The sequence below is a fragment of the Aotus nancymaae genome, unplaced genomic scaffold, assembly GCF_030222135.1.
Source record: "Aotus nancymaae isolate 86718 unplaced genomic scaffold, 86718_ANA_hifiasm-v0.15.2.pri h1tg000040l, whole genome shotgun sequence".
Taxonomy (NCBI): domain Eukaryota; kingdom Metazoa; phylum Chordata; class Mammalia; order Primates; family Aotidae; genus Aotus; species Aotus nancymaae.
The window spans coordinates 118,407,097-118,427,930 of record NW_026988454.1 but is presented as its reverse complement, the minus strand read 5'-3'; the positions used below and the strand labels follow the sequence as shown (position 1 = coordinate 118,427,930).

The 20,834-nt window shown below is 49.6% G+C and overlaps 1 protein-coding gene across 1 annotated transcript; it reads left to right on the top strand.

Annotated features, from left to right (window-relative positions):
* The first annotated feature begins 107 nt into the window (after positions 1-107).
* Positions 108-20,823, top strand: RSPH9 (radial spoke head component 9). Its single transcript, XM_012448739.2, has 5 exons — positions 108-399; positions 5,102-5,267; positions 9,888-10,017; positions 11,217-11,363; positions 20,287-20,823. Exons 1-5 carry the CDS (start codon positions 173-175, stop codon positions 20,445-20,447), a joined length of 831 nt encoding a protein of 276 aa, XP_012304162.1. The 5' UTR covers positions 108-172; the 3' UTR covers positions 20,448-20,823.
* The last annotated feature ends 11 nt before the right edge of the window (positions 20,824-20,834 follow it).

Here is a 20,834-nt window from a genome sequence, read left to right as displayed (position 1 = left end):
TTGCCCAGGCCTTACGTTAGGGCTCCGTGGGGAGGAGGGCTGGGCGGTAGGCGGTAGGTGGTAGGGTGGGTGGAACCTAGCTTCCTGCTAGGCGGAAGGGCGGAGCTTCAGGTCTCCATGGAGACGGCTTCTCCTAGCAACCCGACGGGCGTTGAGCAGAGCCGTAAGCCTGATGGACGCCGAGAGCCTCCTGCTATCCCTGGAGCTGGCGTCCGGCAGTGGGCAGGGCCTCAGCCCGGACCGTCGGGCCTCGCTGCTCACGTCCCTTACGCTGGTTAAGCGCGACTACCGCTACGATCGGGTTCTCTTCTGGGGCCGCATTCTTGGCCTGGTCGCCGATTACTACATCGCGCAGGGCCTGAGTGAGGACCAGCTCGCACCGCGCAAGACGCTCTACAGGTGAGGAGGCCCTTGGTGCGTGGCCGCTGCCGGACCCCAGAGAGTGGCTACCTGGAGAAACGGGGGAGTGGGCGGGTCGTAGCAATCGAAAGGGGCGGGGCCCATAGGGCCAAGGGAGGGGTGGGCGGGACCTGAGGTGAGTGGAATGGGCAGGGCCAGAGGGGCGGGCCTGGGTGGGGACGGTCGAGGGGTGGTTGAGGAAAAGGGCGGGGATTGGGATGTCTCGGAATCTGAGGCTGGGGAGGAGCCTGAGGGGGCGCGGCAACGGACGGGCGAGGTCCCGGAGGGAGGGGCCCTGCGAAGACCTGTTTTCCGCCTGAAGAGGCCAAGAGAAACTTGGATGCGGATGGTTTACACAAGAGAGGTAGGGTCAAGAACGCAGGTGAAGCAGTGGGAAGGTTTCTGGAAAACGCGGACCTGGAGAAGAAGACAGGTGCCAGCCAAGTGTTGGGCCTCGCTCGGTTTGGAGAAGGGTCAGACGCCCGAAGGAGTGGGTGGTGCTCTTTGATGGAGGTGTCTGCTCTGCAGCTGGAGGCACTTTTGGAAGTAGAGAACGAAAGCAGAATGGGGAGGGAGCTGGGGAAAATTCCCTGGTCGCTACCATACAAGACCATCCAGCCTCTCTCTCCCCTCCCCTCCCCTCCTCTTTTCTTCAGAGTCTCTCTCTGTCACCCAGGCTGGAGTGCAGTGGCGCAATCTTGGTTCACTGTAACCTCCCGGGTTCAAGCGAATCTCCTGCCTCAGCCTCCTGAGTAGTTGGGATTACAGACGCGCGCCACCACGTCCGCTAATTTTTTGTATCTTTAGTAGAGACGGGGGTTTCACAATGTTGGCCAGGCTGGTCTCGAACTCCTGACCTCATGATCCGCCCGCCTCAGCCTCCCAAAGTGCGGGGATTACAGGCGTGAGCCAACGCGCCGGGCTATTTATTTATTTTAATTTTTGTATTTTTAGTAGAGACAGGGTTTCACCATGCTGCCCCGGCTGTTCTCAAACTCCTGCCTCAAGTAATCCACCTGCCTCAGCCTCCCAAAGTGCTGGGATTACAGACGTGAGCCACTACGCCCGGCCAGCCTCTTTTTGACTATAGGGGAACTTACTACCTTACAAAGCAGTCCATTCTGCCAGCCTGGGCCATATAACAAGACCTCATCACTATAAAAAAAAAAAAAAAAAAAAAAAAAGGCCAGGCTTGGTGGCTCACGCCTGTAATCCCAGCACTTCGAGGGGCTGGGCGGGGCGCGGATCACAAGGTCAGGAGATCGAGACCATCCTGGCTAACACAGTGAAACCCCATTTCTATTAAAAATACAAAAATTAGCCAGGCATGGTGGCGGCGCCTGTGGTCCCAGCTACTCTCGAGGCTGGGGCAGGAGAATTGCTTGAACCCGGGAGGTGGAGTTTGCAGTGAGCCAAGATTGAGCCACTACAGTTCAGCCTGGGCAACAGAGCGACACTCTGTGTCTCAAAATAAATAAATAAATAAACTTCAAAAATTAAAATGTCAGCACATTGACTCATACTTGTAATCCCAGCACTTTAATAGGCTGAGGTGGGTGGATCACCTAAGGTCAGGAGTTTGAGACCATGTTAGTCAGCTAATATGGTGAAACCTGTTTCTACTAAAAATACAAAAAATTAGCTGGGCATGGTGGCAGACAACTGCAATCCCAGCTACTTGGAAGGCTGAGGCAGGAGAATCTCTTGAACTCGGGAGGTAGAAGCTGCAGTGAGCCGAGATTTCGCCATTGCACTCCAGCCTGGGCAACAAGAGTGAAACTCCATCTCAAAAAATACATCAGTAAAATAAAGCAGTTCACCTAGGCTGCAGGTAGCTGGAGACTTCATTCATCTATCCATGTATCAATCCAACATTGATTGGGTGTACCCTGTGCTAAACTTGGTTGCTAAGATGGCACTGCACGTCTGTCTCCGAGTTATTCATGTCCTAGGGAGGAAAACTGATGAGTCAATCAGCAATTCCAGCACGATGTGTTAAAATTAGAGATGTACACAAAGGGAGACCAAGGTGGGCATTCTAGAGAAAAACTAAATAAGATAACCAAGGGAGTAACTTGCATTAAGTTCTGAAAGATTGAAAGATGAGCAGGTATACTACAGGCAGGTTTTGGGGCAAGGCATACCAGTTAGAGGGAACAGTTAGACAAACTTTTGTTGGCTGGGGAAGGCTCAGAGTGTTTGGGAGAACAGGAGTACAATGTTGTGTAGAACTGGTTCGTGAGGCAAAAGGATATGGAACTTTGTTCATAGGTCATGGGGAACTACTGAGGGGCTTGCAAGAAGAGCCTGCTCAGATCACAGAGGGCAGAATGGCCTGAAAGTGTGGTGAGCACTGTGGTTAGGAGTCCATTGTAGTGTTTATATGAATGAACCCTGAAAGGAAGAGGTAGCTGAGGGAATGCAGAGGAGGGGATGGGTTGGAAAGATTTAAGTGCTAGAATTGTCAGTACATGTGACTGATTGAAGGAGGATGGTTGTAAAGAAGAGGTCAAGGCTGAGTCCTCCTTCTAGCTTAGACTGCTGAGTAAGTAAGTACTAGCACCACTCAGGAGAGAATTCAGGGGCAGGACTAGGGAAGACATAGTGAATTGGGTGTGAGGTGCCTGAGTTATAAGGTGTTAAGAAGGCATTTGGAATACAGAAGAAAAAGTTGAACTGAAGATAGAGATTTGTGATTTATTTCATTCTATAAGCATTTGCTGAGCACCTACTATGTACTACCATGTGCTAGGTATTGATTGAGACACCAGGAGTTCAGTGGTAAATGAAGTCCTTGTCTTCATGGAGCTTACATTGTAGTGTGTGTTTAGGGGGCAGAGAAGGGGAGATAGACAACAGCTAAACACACACACCTATTACATGTCAGATGATGTTCAAAGCTAAGGGGGATAGAGAATACAGGATGGGGTACTATTTTAAATAGGTGGATCAGGGATAGCCTCTTTGATAAGGTCACATTTGAGAAGACACCTGAAGTGACTGAGAGCATGAGCTATGTAAATATCTGAGGGAAGAGAATTCTAGGCAAGTGCAAAGGCCCTGAGGCCGGTGTGTGCTTAGTGTGTTTATGGAACCCCATGGAGACTAGTGTGGCTAGAGAGAAATGAGAGAGGGGAGTGTTGTAGGACACAAGGTCAGAGAGGTGAGGGGTGGGAAGCCATCATGCAGGGCCTTGTGGGGCATTGCAAGACTTGGCTTAATGGGAAGCCATTGGAAGGTTCCACAGAGGAGTGATATGATCTGGCTTAGGTGTGAACAGTTGGGTGGGGACTAGTCCGAAGGGGAAATAGATGTGGAGGCAGGGAGACTAGTTAAAAGTCTATAGCAATATCTAGGTAGTAGGTGGCTTGGGCCAGGGTGGGAGCAGTGGAAGTGGTGGGAAGTGGTTGGATTCTGGGTACTGACTAGGCAGTAGCTGGGGCTCTCGAAGGCAGGTGGATAAGACTGCAGAAAGAAAAGACGGGTGAGAATAGGTCCCTGGAAATGCCTGAGGCCCTGGAGGAGAGGAAAGGGAGATGTCAGAGGAAATAGAACTGGAGATGCATTTGTTGGCTGTTAGATGTCATGGCCTTCTCCCAAGCAGTTTCTTGAAGTGGCGGGGGCAGAAATCACAGTGCAGTGGGCTGAAGAGTGAAAAGGAGGGGGAGGAAAGGTGCCCACAGGGCAATTGTTCTGAGATTATTGTTGAGAGTTGGGGATAAGGGAGGGAAGGACAGGAACAGTGTTTTCTAGAACGTCGTGGATTTGGATGGCTGCTGTTTTAGTAGGCTGAGCAGTTTTTATATTGAGGGGAATTGGTGGAGAGTGAAGGGCAGCAGGATGAGCAGAGACCAGGCTGGGGACCCAGGCCCAGGGTGTATTTGAGAGGAATGGGAAGGACCTCCTCTCCCAGCAGCAGGAAGTAAGAAAGAAGGGAGCGGGTGGGCCTGGTGAGTGCTCCTGAAGACCTCAAATGAGAAGTCCTTGAGCGTAGGCCTGGCATTCCTGAGAAATAGGAGGAAATGGTTGTGCTATTGATTCAGTGGGCAAGCTGAGCATGAATTTAGGGCCCACCAAAACATGGGTCCCCATAACCAAAGAAAGTTCAGCTATCAGGAACTCATCTGGAATTTCAGTCTGGATATCTAGGAAGAGACTCATTTAATTTCAGCATACATGGAATGAATGAAATTGAATCTGCTTATACATATGAGGGTGGGTTCACTATTGGCACTTGGAGCTTTTCTTTGTTTGTTTTTGAGTCAAAGTCTTGCTCTGTCACCCAGGCTGGAGTGCAGTGGTGCGTCCTTAGCTCACTGCAACTTCCACCTCCCAGGTTCAAGTGATTCTCCTGCCTCAGCCTCCTGAGTAGCTGGGACTACAGGCACATAACACCATGCCCCGCTATTTTTTGTATTTTTAGTAGAGATGGGGTTTCACCATGTTGGCCAGGCTGGTCTCGAAATCCTGACCTTAAGCGATCTGCCTGCCTGCACCTTCCAAAGTGCTGGGATTACAGGCGTGAGCCACCACGCCCTGTTGGCACTTGGGGCTTCTAAAGATCTCACTACAGCATTGGGAGAAAAGATCGCAATTTCAACAGCTTTTCCTGGGCCTAACCCACTAGAGAGAAGGGAAGATAGTAGGAAGACTGGGTGAGCAGGGAGTTGGAATCCAGGGGTGATGTGAATATTGTTGGCAGCCTGAATTGCACAGAGTGGAGCCTCTTGCCCCCTGCCACAGAGGAGATGGTGGCGCAGTCGTCTGTGGTGAAGGGCCGCTTCATGGGGGACCCATCACACGAGTATGAACACATTGAGCTGCAGAAGGTGAATGAAGGCGAAAAGGTCTTTGAAGAAGAAGTAGTGGTGAGTGAAGAGGAGGGAAGGACAAGGGCCTAAAAGAGGGCCTGGGCTCATCCAAAACCCAGCTCAGTCCAAACTATGGCAACAGGTACCATCATTATCTCCTTTTTTTTTTTGAGACAGGAATCTCACTGTTACTCAGGCTGGTCTCAAACTCCTGGGCTCAAATCATCCTTCTGCCTCAGCTTCCCAAGTAGCTGGGAGTACAGGCGTGAGCCACCATGCCTGGCGACTGATGTTATTATTACCTTTGTGCCACCTTGGTTATTGAGTATCTGGGTGTGCTAGGCACCATGCTACTGGGTTTGTATCATCCGTTTTCATCCTTAAAACCCTATGGAGTTGGTACATTACTTTCCATGTTGTAGAGAAGAGGACATTCTCCTGCCAGTTTAGAGAGGTTAAGTGACATGCCCAAAGCCACACAGCTAGCTCCTAAGCAACTGGATAAAGGTGGTGGGTAGGTTCTGGGGTGAGGACTGGAAAGAGGTGGTGCTCTGTGCTATACTCCAGGGTCAGGGAATGTGCACAGACTCTCATATTTTAGTATCAGTTTTCATTTCACAAAACAGTATGTCAGATGTTCAAAATTCAAAGGTATAAAAAAGAATATTGTAAAGTTTCCTCCTATGTCTGTCCACCAGTCACATAGGTCCTCTGTTTTAGGGGACATTAACTTTTTTTTTTTTGAGACAGAGTCTTGCTGTGTTGCTCAGGCTGGAGTGCAGTGGCGCCATCTCGGCTCACTGCAACCTCTGCCTACCAGGTTCAAGCGATTCTCGTGCCTCAGCCTTCGGAGTAGCTGGCATTATAGGCACCTGACACCACACCCAGCTAACTTATGTATTTTTAGTAGAGATGGGTTTTACCATGTTGGCCAGGGCTGGTCTTGAACTCCTGTCCTCAGGTGATCCGCCTGCCTTGGCCTCCGAAAGTGTTGGGATTACAGGTGTGAGCCACCATGCCAGCCTGACATTTACTATTTTGCATGTGCATGTGTGTGTACATACGTGTATGTGTGCATCTAAATTTTTCTGCTCAAAGTAGAGTCTGGATCAGAAGCTTTATCATGTCCTAGGAGTTAGAAATATAGAATCTTGGGCCCCAGCATCAGGCATCTGCCTTTTAAAAAATCCCCTGGTCATTTGAATTCACATAAAATTTTATTTTATTTTTGAGATAAAGTTTCATTCTTGTTGCCCAGGTAGGAGTGCAGTGGTGCAATCTTGGCTCACTGCAACTTCGACCTCCTGGGTTCAAGTGATTCTCCTGTCTCAGCCTCCTGAGTAGCTGAGATTACAGGCATATGCCACCACGCCTAGCTAATTTTGTATTTTTAGTAGAGACGGGGTTTTTCCATGTTGATCAGGCTGGTCTCAAACTCCTGACCTCAGATGATCCACCCACCTCAGCCTCCCAAAGTGCTGGGATTACATGCTTGAGCCACCGCTCCTGGCCTGAGTTCACATTAAATTTCTAGATGCTGCTTCTGGAGACATTTCATGCAAGTATACGCCTCAACAAACACCATACCTACACATATTCTTTTTTTATCTTAAGAAACAAAACAAAATAAATAGTAGTATGTTTTACACATGGTTCTGAACCTTGCTTTTTTCAATTAACAATATATTTTGGAGCTCTTTCTATATCAGTGCCTTAAAGAGCCTTCCCATTCTTTTTTTTTTTTGAGGCCGAGTCTTGCTGTCGTGCCCAGGCTGTAGTGCAAGGGGGTCATCTTGGCTCACTGCAACCTCCACCTACCAAGTTCAAATGATTCTCCTGCCTCAGCCTCCCAAGTAGCTGGGATTACAGGTGCCTGCCACCATGCCCGGCTAATTTTTTGTATTTTTAGTAGAGACAGGGTTTCACCATATTGGCCAAACTGGTCTCGATCTCCCTATCTCAGGTCATCCACCTGCCTCAGCCTCCCAAAGTGTTGTTTTTACACATGTGAGCCACTGTGCCCAACTCCATTCTTTCTTCTTCTTCTTCCTTCTTCTGCCTTTCTCCTTCCTCCTTCGTTCTCCTCTTCCTCCTCCTCCTCCTCCTCCATTGTGGGAATGTACCATAATTTACCCAGTATCTTATTCATGAAAATATAGGTTTCCAAGTTTTATTTTGTTTTTATTTGTTTTTGAGACAGAGTCTCAGTCTGTTGTCCAGGCTGGAGTGCAATGCCATGATTGTGGCTCACTGCAGCCTCCATCCCCTGGGCTCAAGTGATCCTCTAGCTCAGCCTCTCAAGGAGCTGGGACTATAGGTGCATACTACCACACCTGGCTAATTTTTAGTATTTTTTGATAGAAATGGGGTCTTGCTATGTTGCCCAGGCTGGTCTTGAACTCCTGGCTTCAGGCGATCCTCCCACCTCAGCCTCCCAAAGTGCTGGGATTGCAGGCATGAGCCATCTCATCCAGCTGGTTTCCAAGTTTTAGTTCTAACAAACATTACCATAATAAATGACCATATAGACATCATTTCCTTCTGCAGAATCTGAAACTAAAAGAGAAATTTAAAAAAAAACAAAACATCATTTCTATTGTGTGTAATTCTTGGGAAGGTCAGGTCCTGGAAATAGACTTGCTAGGTTAACAAGTAAGGAGCTCAAGATTTGAAACTATACAATCCCAGAATTTAAAGCCCAGCCGCTGCACTTGAACCTGGGTAATGGCAAAAGTCTGAGTCTAGGTCTGTGAGGCCTCAGTTGCAACCCCCACCCACTCCTACCAGATCAACTTAATCTTCCTGAGCCTCAGTTTTATTATTATTATTATTTTGAGATGGAGTTTCGTTCTTGTTGCCCAGGCTGGAGTGCAGTGGCACGATCTCAGCTCACTGCAACCTCTGCCTCCTGGGTTCAAGTGATTTCCCTGCCTCAGCCTCCTGAGTAGCTGGGATTATAGGCACCTGTCACCACGCCCAGCTAATTTTTTGTATTTTTAATAGAGATGGGGTTTTGCCATATTGGGTAGGCAGGTCTTGAACTCCTGACCTCAGGTAATCCTCCCACCTCAGCCTCCTAAAGTGCTGGGATTACAGGCATGAGCCACTGTGCCCGGCTTATTTTTTTTTTTTCTGTAAAATTGAGATAATTGTATTTACTTTGCAGGCTTGTGTAGATTAAATGAGGTGACATAATTAAAGACCCTCAGCACTTAAAGCTTAGTGTCTACCTTTCCTTTGTAAATCGTTCAAGTAGGCAGCCAATGGCAAATAGGTGACCCAGTGACTCTCTAGGGGCCTTAGTTGACATGCTTTCTCTGTCAAGCTCTTCCACAAAATCTCTATGAAATCCTCTTGTTCAGGGTTGCCCTAGATAGTAATTATAACTAAATATCATCTGTGTAAAAAGGGTACGATATGGGGAAATGCTTGGGAAATAATGTTAAACTGAAGAGAAGGATATGAAACAATATAAACTGTGACTCTAATTTTGCTTTAAATATATGCATAGAGGGTTGGGCACTGTGGCTCACCTTGTAACCCTAGCACTTTGAAGGCTGAAGCAGGCAGATTGCTTGAGCCCAGGATTTCAAGACCAGCCTGGGCAACATGGAGAAACCCCATCTCTACCAAAAATACAAAAATTGAATGGGCAAGTGGCTCACGCCTGTAATCCCAGTACTTTGGGAGGCCAAGGCAGACAGATCACCTGATGTCAGTTCAAGACCAGTCTGGCCAACATGGTGAAACTTTGTCTCTACTAAAAATGCAAAAGTTAGCTGGGTGCAGTGGCGCATGCCTGTGGTCCCAGCTACTCAGGAGGCTGAGGCAGGAGAATCACTTGAACCTAGGAGGTGGTGGTTGCAGTGAGCTAAGATCATGCACTGCGCTCCAGCCTAGGTGACAGAGCAAGACTCTGTCTCAAAAACTAACTAAATAAAAAATTAAAAAAAAAAAAAGTTAGCCAGGTGTGGTGACATGTGCTTACATTCCCAGCTACTTGGGAGGCTGAGGTGGGAGGATCATCTGAGCCTCGGAGGTTGAGGCTGCAGTGAGCCATGATTGTGCCACTGCACGTGGCCTGGGTGACAGAATGAGACCCTGTCTCAAAACAAAAAACAAAAAACAAACAAAAAAAACAAACCACAAAGAAAGTATACCAATATGTTATCAGTGATACTCTTTAGGAGGTAGGATTTTGAGTGGTTTTAATTCTCTTTGGTATGTCTTTCTATATTATCCACATATTCTACAGTGAACATGATTACATTTATATATATATATATATTTTTTTACATTTATATTTTTAAAAGGCAAAATAAGCAACATTTAAATACACTGATAGGATGGTATGCCTCTGGAAGAGTGCATCAGAAACCTTCAATGGTGGTTGTCCCCAGTTAGGGAAACTAGGGGCTCAGGGACTGGGGTGAAAGACTACATTTTTCTAGTTTTGAATATCATACCACCTGTATGTGTTACAAATTAAAACATAAATAAATAGAAAGGAAGAACATCTTGATAAGAAGGAAGGCAAGGGCTTGCCCGGCGTGATCTGTGTGGCTCTGGTGTCCACTACACTGCGGTGATGCAGGTGAGATGGCCATGCAGAGGGACCTTGCACTGGGGTGGATGGGCACAGTGCCCTGGCAGGATACTCCTCTCCTGTCTCCTCAGGTCCAGATCAAGGAAGAGACCCGCTTAGTGTATGTCATTGACCAGATTGACAAGGCTGTGGCCATCATCCCCCGAGGCGCCCTCTTCAAGACCCCTTTTGGACCCACCCATGTCAATCGGACCTTTGAAGGTGAGTTCTCTGGGGCCCCTCTCAAGGTCTGGAGGGTATCTTTGTCCAGACAGTAGAACTTATGTCTGGGAGTCCAGCAGGGGGACTTGCACACTTCATCAAAGAAGGAGTAGCTGTGACCTTATCACCTGGGAAGGTGTGCCCAGTGATCTGGCCCCCGGTGGTTGGTATGGGCTCCCCAGTCACTGGCCCCTGACTCTCTTCAGCTGAGGAGTGGGAGAGCATATAGTCCCCTGGTCCCAGGGCTTTACATGGGTCTGGGCTACCTGCTGTTTCCTATCTCCTTCCTCCTATCTCCTCCTTGGACCCTCCCCTCCCCTCCTTTACTCTCCTTCCCTTCTCTTTCCCCTTCCCTTTCCCCTCCCCTTTCCCCTCCCCTTTCCCCTGTCTCTTTCCCTCCCTTCCCTCACCTCCTCCCTCCCTCCCTCCCTTCCTTCCTTGACAGAGTCTCACTCTGTCCCCAGGCTGGAGTGCAGTGGTGCAATCTCAGCTCACTGCAACCTCCGCCTCCTGGGTTCAAGAGATTCTCCTGCCTCAGCCTTCCGAGTAGCTGGGACTACAGGCGTGCGCCACCACACCCAGCTAATTTTCTGTATTTTTAGCAAAGATGGGGTTTCACCATGTTGGTCAGGATGTTCTTGATCTCCTGACCTCATGATCTGCCTGCCTTGGCCTCCCAAACTGCTGGGATTATAGGCATGAGCCACCGCACCTGGCCCACTTCTTTCTTTCTTGAGTTTCGCTCTTATCATCCAGGCCGGAGTGCGATGGCACGATCTTGGCTCACTGCAACCTCTGCCTCCTGAGTTCAAATGATTCTCCTGCCTCAGCCTCCTGAGTAGCTGGAATTATAGGCACCCACCACCACACCCAGCTAATTTTTGTATTTTTAGTAGAGACAGAGTTTCGCCATGTTGGCCAGGCTGCTTTCGCACTCCCGACCTTAGGTGATCCACCTGCCTGGGCCTCCCAAAGTGCTGGGATTACACGTGTGAGCCACTGCGTCCGGGGGGGACTCTATGGCAGGATCTGGTCTAAGTTTGGACTGAGGGAACGCTAATCCCTTGTATTCCTTCAGCTGTCTGTCAGTGGTTGACAGGGTCTTTTGCAAGCCCCACCATGTGGTCCTAATGCAGAGAGAAAGGGGGCTGGGGGGTTTTAGGCTAACCATCCTTTTCCTGCCTGCCACCTCTTTCTAGGACTGTCCTTGTCTGAGGCCAAGAAGCTCAGCTCCTACTTCCACTTCAGGGAGCCTGTTGAGCTAAAGAATAAGACCTTGCTTGAGAAGGCTGACCTGGACCCCTCCTTGGATTTCATGGACTCCTTGGAGCACGATATCCCCAAAGGTAATAGTCCATTACCTTGAGGCCATGGGATCTGTCCTCAGGTCATAGCAGTGGGCCATGCCACCTGCCATTCTCCTTTGAGACTGGAACCAAGGGCCTAGTGGGAGTTGGTGGTTCACCATGAGTTTTTGAGGGTGGGGCTTTCCCAGGGCCTAGAGCTTATAGTGTACACTTGATGAATGTTCTTGAATTACAGAAGGTAGGATTGTTTTCCATATGCTTTCACAGAGTGGAGGTATCTCAGTGTCTCTTGATTTTCATAGCAATCTTGAATGGAGGCAGGTTGGAAATATTCTTCCAAACATCCCTGAAAATACTAACCATACTTACATCTCAACTATTACTTTTGGGATTCTGGGATTTGGGGATTGGATATAATGCTTGGCACATGTAAGTGGGGGTTGATTGACTGAATAGCAAACCACCTGCTGAGGCAAGTTCTGTGCATCTGCTTTCTACTATACACATAGGAGAAAAGTGTTTAAAATCTGAAAACATACAGCTTCAGAGGCCTTCTTGTGTTGTAGGGCCTACCTGGCCCAGGCACAAACCCAGCAGTTGTTAGCAGGGCCACTGAGACCCCATTTCCTTCCCTTGAGCATCTCCCATAGAGTCTTTGGATGCTGTGACTTAATTCAGGTGCCAGGCTCTAGGCCACTGGGGGCCAGGCCCAAGGCACAGACTCAGTGCCCTACTTCTTTCTCTTCCTTTGTTTGGTGTTCCTGAGAATGAGAGGGATCTAATGATGATGATGGCCATGATAATGACAACGATAACAACTAACTCATGAAACATGACACTGCTGCCGGGTTCGGTGGCTCATGCCAGTAATCCTAGAACTTTGGGAGGTGAGTGGATTGCCTGAGCTGAGGAGTTCAAGACCAACCTGGGCCACATGGTGAAACCTCGTCTCTACTAAAATACAAAAAATTAGCCCAGCATAGCAGCATACACCTGTAGTCCCAGCTACTCGGGAGGCTGAGGCAGAAGAATTGCTAGAACCTGAGAGGCGGATGTTGCAGTGAGTCGGGATTGTGCCACTGCATTCCAGCCTGGGCAACAGAGCGAGACTCCGTCTCTTAAAAATAAAAAGAAGCAAAAAAGAAACATGACACTGCTTATTGTGTGCCAGGCACTGTACTCAGCTCTTGCCATGCCTTATCTCATTTTAATCTTCACAGCCAGCCTATTTTATCCCCATTTTACAGATGAAGACACAGGGGCTCAGAGACTTAAACACAAGGACACAGTAAGTGTTCAAGTGTTAGACTCCATGGCTCTGGCATAAACTGTATTGTTTAGTAAACAACACAGTTTAAACGATAATAGGAACCACAGGACGATAGTCACCCACACCTCTAGGAGGAAACACTTTTGAAGAGCAGCCAACGACCCAGCTAGACAGGATCTCAGGATGGGGGTGGGGACGGTAAGGGCTGTGGAATCAGACAGGCTGTTGGCCACTTACTAGCTGTGTGACTTCATGTAAATCCCTCCATTTCCCTGTGCCTCAGTTTCCTCATTTCTAAAAGGGGAGAATTGATATTTTCTACCTCATTGGGTTGTTATGAGAATTAAATGGACTACTCCTATACCACCCTGAATGTGCCTAATCTGATCTGATCTTGGAAGCTAAGCAGGGTCAGGCCTGGTGAGTACCTGGATGTGAAAATTAAATGAGTTAACTCATGTACAAAATGCTTCTAACAGTGCCTAACACATCGTAAGGATTCAAATGAAAATTAACACACTAGCTGGGTGTGGTGGCTCATGCCTGTAATCCCAGCATTTTGGGAGGCCGAGGTGGGTGGATCACTGGAGGTCTGGAGTTCAAGATCAACCTGGCCAACATGGCAAAACCCCATCTCTACTAAAAATAGAAAAATTAGCTGGGTATAGTGGCACACGTCTGTAATCCCAGCTACTCGGGAGGCTGAGGTAGGAAGAATTGCTTGAGCTCGGGAGGTGGAGGTTGCGGTGAGCCAGGACTGCACCACTTCACTCCAGCCTGGGTGACAGAGTGAGACTGCCTCAAAAAAAAAAAAAAAAAAGAAAGAAAGAAAGAAAAAGAAAAAACAAACACACCTTGGAGATACTGCAAGTTTGGTGGTTCTTGACCACCACAATAAAGGAAACACCGCATAAAGCGAGTCACACATTTTTTGAAAAGTTGTGTTTATACTATAGTATAGCTTGTTAAGTTTGCAATAGCATAGCATTATGTCTAAAAACATTAAAAACAATTAAAAATACTTTATTTCATAACAATACTAATGATCATCTAATCTTTTTGCTGGTGGAAGCTCTTGCCTTGATGTTGATGACAGCTGACTGGTCAGGGTGGCGAGTGCTGAAGGCTGGGGTGGCTATGGCAGTTTCCCAAAATAAGACAATGGGCTGGGCGTGGTGGCTCACGCCTGTAATCCCAGCACTTTGGGAGGCCGAGGCGGGTGGATCATGTGATTAGGAGTTCAAGATCAGCCTGGCCAAGATGGTGAAACCCCATCTCTACTAAAAATACAAAAATTAGCCAGGTGTGGTGGCAGGTGCCTGTAATCCCAGCTACTCAGGAGGCTGAGGCAGGAGAATTGCTTGAACCCAGGAGGCGGAGGTTGCGGTGAGCTGTTATGCCATTGCACTCCAGCCTGGGCAATAGGGTGAGACTCTGTCTCAAAAAAAAAAAACAAAAAAAAAAACAATGAAGTTTGCCACATCAGTGGACTCTTCCTTTCACAAAATATTTATCTGGCATGCAATACTGTTTGATAGCATTTTACCCACAGTAGAATTTCTTTCAGCATTGGAATTAATCCTCTAAAACCCTGTCACTGCTGCTTTATCAACTATGTTTAGGTAATATTCTTTTTTTTTTGTTTCTTTTTGAGATGGAGTCTCACTCTGTCACCCAGGCTGGAGTGCAGTGACACAGTCTTGGCTCACTGCAACCTCCACTTCTCAGGTTCAAGCAGTTCCCTCCACCTTCTGGGTAGCTGGGATTACAGGTGCCTGCCACCACGCCCAGCTAATTTTTGTATTTTTAGTAGAGATGGGATTTCACCATCTTGGCCAGGCTGGTCTTTAACTCCTGACCTTGTGATCCACCTGCTTCGGCCTCCCAAAGTGCTGGGATTACAGGCGTGAGCTACTGTGCCCGGTCAAAAGCCTACAGCACCCAGTATTCCTAGGGTTTTTTTTTTTTTTTTTTTGTAACAGTCTTGCTCTTTTGTCAGCCTCCTGAGTAGCTGCAACTACAGGCATGTGCCACCATGCCCAGCTGATTTTTGTATCTTTAGTAGAGATGAGGTTTCACCATGTTGGCCAGGATGATCTCCATCTCTTGACCTCATGATCTGCCTGCCTGGGCCTCCCAAAGTGCTGAGATTACAGGCGTGAGCCATTGCGCTGGCTTAGGTAATATTCTTAATCCTTTGTTGTCATTTCAACAATGTTCACAGCATCTTCACTAGGAGTGGGTTTCATCTTAAGAAACCACTTTCTTTGCTCATCTGTAAGAAGCAACCCCTCATCCATTTAAGTTTTATCATGAGAGCAATCTGAATTGCTGCAAAGCAATTCAGTCACATCTTCATGCTCCACTTCTGAATTCTAATTCTTTTGCTATTTCTACCACATCTGCAGTTACTTTCTCACTGAAGTTTTTTTTTTTTTTTTTTGAGACAGAGTCTTGCTCTTGTCACCCAGCCTGGAATGCAATGGCAGGATCTCGGCTCACTGCAACCTCCACCTCCCGGGTTCAAGTGATTCTCCGTAGTAGCTGGAATTCCAGGTGCCTGCAACCATGCCTGGCTAATTTTTTAAAAAATATATTTTTAGTAGAGACAGCATTTCACCAAATCGGCCAGGCTGCTCTTGAACTCCTGACCTCAGGTGATCCACTCACCACGGCCTCCCAAAGTGCTGGGATTACAAGCGTGAGCTACTGCACCCAGCCTGGCTTTTTTTTTTTTTTTTGAGATAGAGTCTTTCTCTGTTGCCCAGGCTGGAGTGCAGTGGTGCGATCTCAGCTCACTTGCAACCTCTGGCTCCTGGGTTCAAGTGATCCTCCTGCCTCAGCCTCCTGAGTAGCTGGATGACAGGCATGTGTCATGATGCCTGGCTATTTTTTGTATTTTTAGTAGAGACGAGCTTTCACCATGTTGGCCAGCCTGGTCTTGAACTGATCTCAAGGGATCTTCCTGCCTCAGCCTCCTGACTAGCAGGGACTACAGGTATGGACCACCATGCCTGACTAGTTTTTGTATTTTTTGTAGAGATGATGTTTCACTGTGTTGCCCAGGCTGGTCTTGAACAACTGAGCTCAAGGGATCCACCCACTTCAGCCTCCCAAAGTGCTGGGATTACAGGCGTGAGCCACTGTGCCCAGCCTAGGCCCATCTTTTTCTCTTGATGGTTTGATGAGAGCCATGGTGATGGAGTGGAAGTGTGGATGGTCAGAGGGCAGACAGCTCTGATTTTCCTCCCCAGTTCCCTTCCTTATCAGTTAGGAAAAGAGCATACTGAGCTGCTGGAAGGCTCCCCTGCCAGGCAGGCAGGAGCTGGGCTGGGCTGCTAATTGGGGCCAAAACCCCAAGGAAGAGCTCCTTGGTACACCAGGACTGGCTGGAGGGGTGGGATTTGGCAGCGGTTTTCTGGCCAGTGAGGATAACTGTTTCCTTTCAGGGTCTGAGGCAATTGTTCAGGGTGACTTCATGTGGCTTCTGAGCAGGTGTGGTTTAGGTTGGCCCTGTTCTTGGGACTCCTGCTTTCTGTGTCCATGAGGTAGGCCAGCGGCTCAGCATCTTGGCCTTTGGTTGAAGTGATAAGATATGCCTTGGCTGAAGAGAGGAGGGGGAGGACTATTGTCCTCATGAGCTGTCATGCCATGTCCAGGGATCTGCAATGTTCTATGGGAGTGGGTAGCTGGTTCTGGGGTAGCAGGACCATCCTCCTGCTGGATCCAGGGCAATAACTAAGAGTTCTCCAAATTTGGGCTGCAGCCAGGTGGCACAGATGCAGCTGTGGGTCAGGAGGATATATATATAATTTTGAGTCTTGCTGGAACCTTGGCTCACTGCAACCTCCGCCTCCTGGGTTCAAGTGATTCTCCTGCCTCAGCCTCCCAAGTAGCTAGGATTACAGGCACAGGCCACCACGCCGGACTAATTTTTGTATTTTTAGGAGAGACGGGGTTTCACCATGTTGGCCAGGCTGTTCTTAAACTCCTGACCTCAGGTGATCTGCCCACCTCTGCCTCCCAAAGTGCTGGGATTACAGGCGTGAGCCACCGCGCCCAGTCAGGGGGCTAGATTTCTAGGTAGTATCCTGCCATTTGATGCTCCCTGATCATCCACTATATCAGCAAATAGCCACTGAGCAGCTACGACAGGCACCTGTGATGCCCTTGGACTAAGACAGACACCTCCCTTGCCTTTGAGGTTTGGGGAAATCAAATGAAACAGAGGATGGGAAAGGGAAATGTAAACTAGAAGGTGCCTCGCAAGCAGGGTCATCGGTGTCCTGGGAGGTAGTGCGAGAGGGATTGAGGGCACGGCTCCTCTCCTTGCTCCACTGTGGGCTGGAGTGGATGTCTCAGAATTGCCAGGCGGTCAGACTGGGGCTCCTTCCCAAGCAATTTCTCAGCAGCAATGCTTAGTTGAGGCAGCAGAGGGCAGCAAGGGGCTTGCCTGCCTGGAAAGCAGCCTTTGAAAGCTGCTGCTGGTGGTGGCTGAGGACTGGGGAGGGGGCAAGTGAGGCATGCATGGTGGTGGTGGGGGGAACATGGTGCCCAGGGTCAGCCTTCCCTTAGGGATGTGTGCAGGTGGCTCTTCCTGTCCGTTTCTTGGAAGCCTGGCTGACCAAGTGTTCAGGCTTCTGGGCCATGGGGCCTGACTCTACTGCTCATCAATTTGATGGCACTGGCAGCCAGGGGTGCCTCACTCCTCTTCCTCTGTCCTCAGGCCTCTAAGGATTACATGATTCTATCTTGTGGCCCTTGTAGGGGAAGTGGGTGCTTCTCCCACTGGAAACCCATGGCTATTTTTTTGTGTGACAAAAATTTTGTTGGTACTCATCTGAAAAGGTTTAAGCCATCTGTTACCCCTGGACAGCCCTGGTCCCCAGCCTGGCCCACTCTCCCTCAATCTTAATCCCAGAGCAGCCTTTCTTCCAGGATGGCAGGAGAATGTAATTAGAATAAGTACACCCTAGCCTGAGGTTTCCCTACTAGCAAGGTGGGTGAGACCCTGGGGGCCCAGGAAACCCTGGAGAGCCCCCTCCTGACTTAACAACTTGAACCCATCACATTCTCAAAACACAGCTTCTGGAGAAGAGTGGCTGCTAGAGGGCAGGAGGGATTTGGGGAGAGAGGAGAGACCAGAGGCTGTGAACCTGCAGCACCAGGGCTGCAGGGGGTTTTTCTGTGAGTCCTGGAGGCGGTGACAGCAGCTGGCTGGGCTCAGCCTGTTCAGCAGTTGCAGTAAGAAAGTGGGTGAAGGTGACAGCAAGTGCCTGGCTCTTCAGGTAGATGCTACGTGACTCCTGGCACGTTGAGAGTCTGTGTTTCCTGGGTGACCAGCTGAGCCAGGGACGATGAGAGGACAGGAGTGTGACAGGAATGTGAGGGAGGGAGGCAGTGCTGTTTTCTGGCTGGCCCCTCACATGCCACTACCATACTCCACCAGCACCCTACTGCCTGCGCGATGTTGCCCCCTGCCTGGCAGGGGCGCTGTCTTTCTCTAGCTCCCTGCCAGTTTCTCCTTGCTCTCTGGGTAGGAGCCCCTGCTGATAGGCCTGGGCCACTTTACCCAAGAACACTGCTCCTCCCACTCTGTGCTCCCCACCCCCATTATCTACTGGAGGCAAGTGGTGGCCAAAGCCTAGGCTGGCAGGCTGGTGAGGGCAGGACCCAGCTCTTGCCCAGGCATGCCAAGGTGCTGGCAACAATGAACTTAGAAGGGTCTAGGTTGGAGGACTCCAGGATTCCATTTTCTCCAGGGCAGCATCTGGCCCAGGCAGGCTATAAGCTGCCCTCCCTGGGAAGGCAAAGACAGATAAGGCAGTCTGGTCTTAGTTCAAGGGGCCAAGGGACAGTGTGCTTATGGAGCCTGCCCCCTGACGATCCTCTGGGCTGGTGGGGTGATGGAGAGGGAATGGGACCTTCCAGGGTCCGTTTCTTGCCCGAGGCTGTAAGCAGTGGAGTAGGAATACTTTGTCCTGTCGGACCCCCACCCTCATCAACCCTAAGCAATGTTTTCTGGAGATGCATGACCAGGAAAAGTACCAGGCTAGGGACACTTGAACTCTGAGGGCAGGCCTGAGAGGCAGAAGACCTCAAGCACCCAGAGAAAAGTCGTAAGAGTCAGGGGAAATGCTCCATCTCAGGGGCAGTGTACTTTCTTCCTAATGTTGTCCTGCAGGCACCGTGTGGGCTGGGGGAGCTGACAGGTCCGCACCATGAATCTGACTTCATTATCCTTTGCATGGGTGATGGCACTTGGTGCTAAAGTGAGCTTCGTGACTGGCTTCTCCCTGAGCAGGACCAGGGACGGTCAAACTATATACTCCCAGAAAACTCTGGTTTTGACCTGGGCAGGCGGCTGTACCTTGAGCAGGGCTAAGCTGCCATGAGGATCAGGGGTTCTTGGCAATCAGGTTTCTTGAAGGGTGGCCCCCAGTGGGTGGGGACTGAGTTGTGAGGCTGGTGGGTGTGGAGTGACCAGGGTGGACCATGGTTGGAGGTGGCCCGTGGGAAGCTGGAGCAGCAGGAGCCAAGCAGCCGGGCTGAGCTGGCAGCTGATGAAGGCTTCAGAGCAGCTCTCAGTGCATGGCTGGCTGGTCCAACACCAAAACTTTCAAAGCATTTGCCTTTCTGGCAGGGCCCGGAACAGGGCTGCGGCTGGGCCGGGAGAGGCCTCAGTGCGCAGGGGAATAGAAGCCCCAGATCTTCATCCAGAGGCGATTTTCCCAGGCTCCTTCCTCCCACACTGTGGCTCCCTCCCTCAGTTCTGGAGCTGAATCAGGCCCTTCCAGCCAAGTCTTCATGGCTGCACGACAGCCCTTAGCAGGGCTGCTCCTGTGTGGGGAGGCAAAAACCAGGGCAGAACCCAGGACAAAGGCTCATTAGGGGCAGCCCAAGTCCCCTCCCACCAAGGATGGCTCCCAGTTTACCAGCTGCCAGAAGCGGCCATTGAGCTAGGAGGCCTGAACTAGCCAAACTTCTATGTGAGCCTTCCTTTCCTGGTCTGGTCTAATCCAACTCAGGAGAGGCTTCTGGGGGTGGGGAAAGACAAAGCGAAATGACAAGTAGGGGCAAACCACAATAGAACTGGTGACTGCACTGGGTATAGGGTGGGAGGACCTGGTGTCTCCCTTGGCCCAGCCCAACTCCCCTCTGCCTGTGGATTCAGCCTCCTCCCCCACTCAACCTTTAACTAGACTTGCTGACAGGAACAAAACAGACTGGTTCGAGTTTCACCTCTTCATTTCCTTTGCCCTCTCTCTGAAAGTGGTTTTAATAAGTAGTGAGATGGCTAAAAGGGCCAGGTGTGGTGGCTCACACCTGTAATCCCAGCACTTTGGGCAGCCAAGGTGGGAGGATTGCTTGAGCCCAGCAGTTTGAGACCAGCCTGGGCAATACAGTAAGGCTCCATCTCTACAAAAAATCAAAAAAGCTAGCAGGGTGTGGTGGTGCATGCCCATAGGCCCAGCTACTCTGGAGGCTAAGGTGGGAGGCTCACTTGAGCCCGAGTCAAGGCTGCGGTGAGTTGTGATTGCGCCATTGTACTCCAGCCTGGGCGACACACTCTTAAATCAAAAATAATAATGGCTAAAAGGCAATTGGAGTAAAGTACCTTGGAGAATTAAAGGGTCTTTCCCCAGTGGAGCCTGAGCACCCAGGCCTCACCTCTTCCCTGTCTCCTCCCAGGGTCCTGGAGTATCCAGATGGAGAGAAGCAACACCCTGGTGGTGCTGCGCAGCCTGCTCTGGCCAGGCCTCACCTTCTACCATGCTCCCCGCACCAAGAACTATGGCTACATCTATGTGGGCACTGGTGAGAAGAACATGGACTTGCCCTTCATGCTATAGAAGGGACCAGCCTGGATTTTTAAATACAGAGTCTAAACATGATTTTCTTAAGCTTCAGTGAATTTGGCCCGGTTGTTCTGTCCTACCTTCTTATCTCCATTGTCGTCTGGTTCCAGGTTCTGACAGGCCACTGAGCCAGGGAACTCATCTCTAAACCAAATAGCAGAGGGTTGGAATGTGCTAATGAAAGATACTAGACAATGATGGGTGGAAATGGCTGTGGGAGAAGGTGACAATCAGGGCCCCTTTGAAGAAGGCAGTTTCTTGGATTCACATGAAAGCGGCAAGTGTGCCAGGAAGCCCTCCTTGGCTCCTTGCGGCTCTCTCAGACTAAGGAGCTCACAGCTGTCATAAAGAGGATGGAACCTGTTTGGCCTATGAATTCCC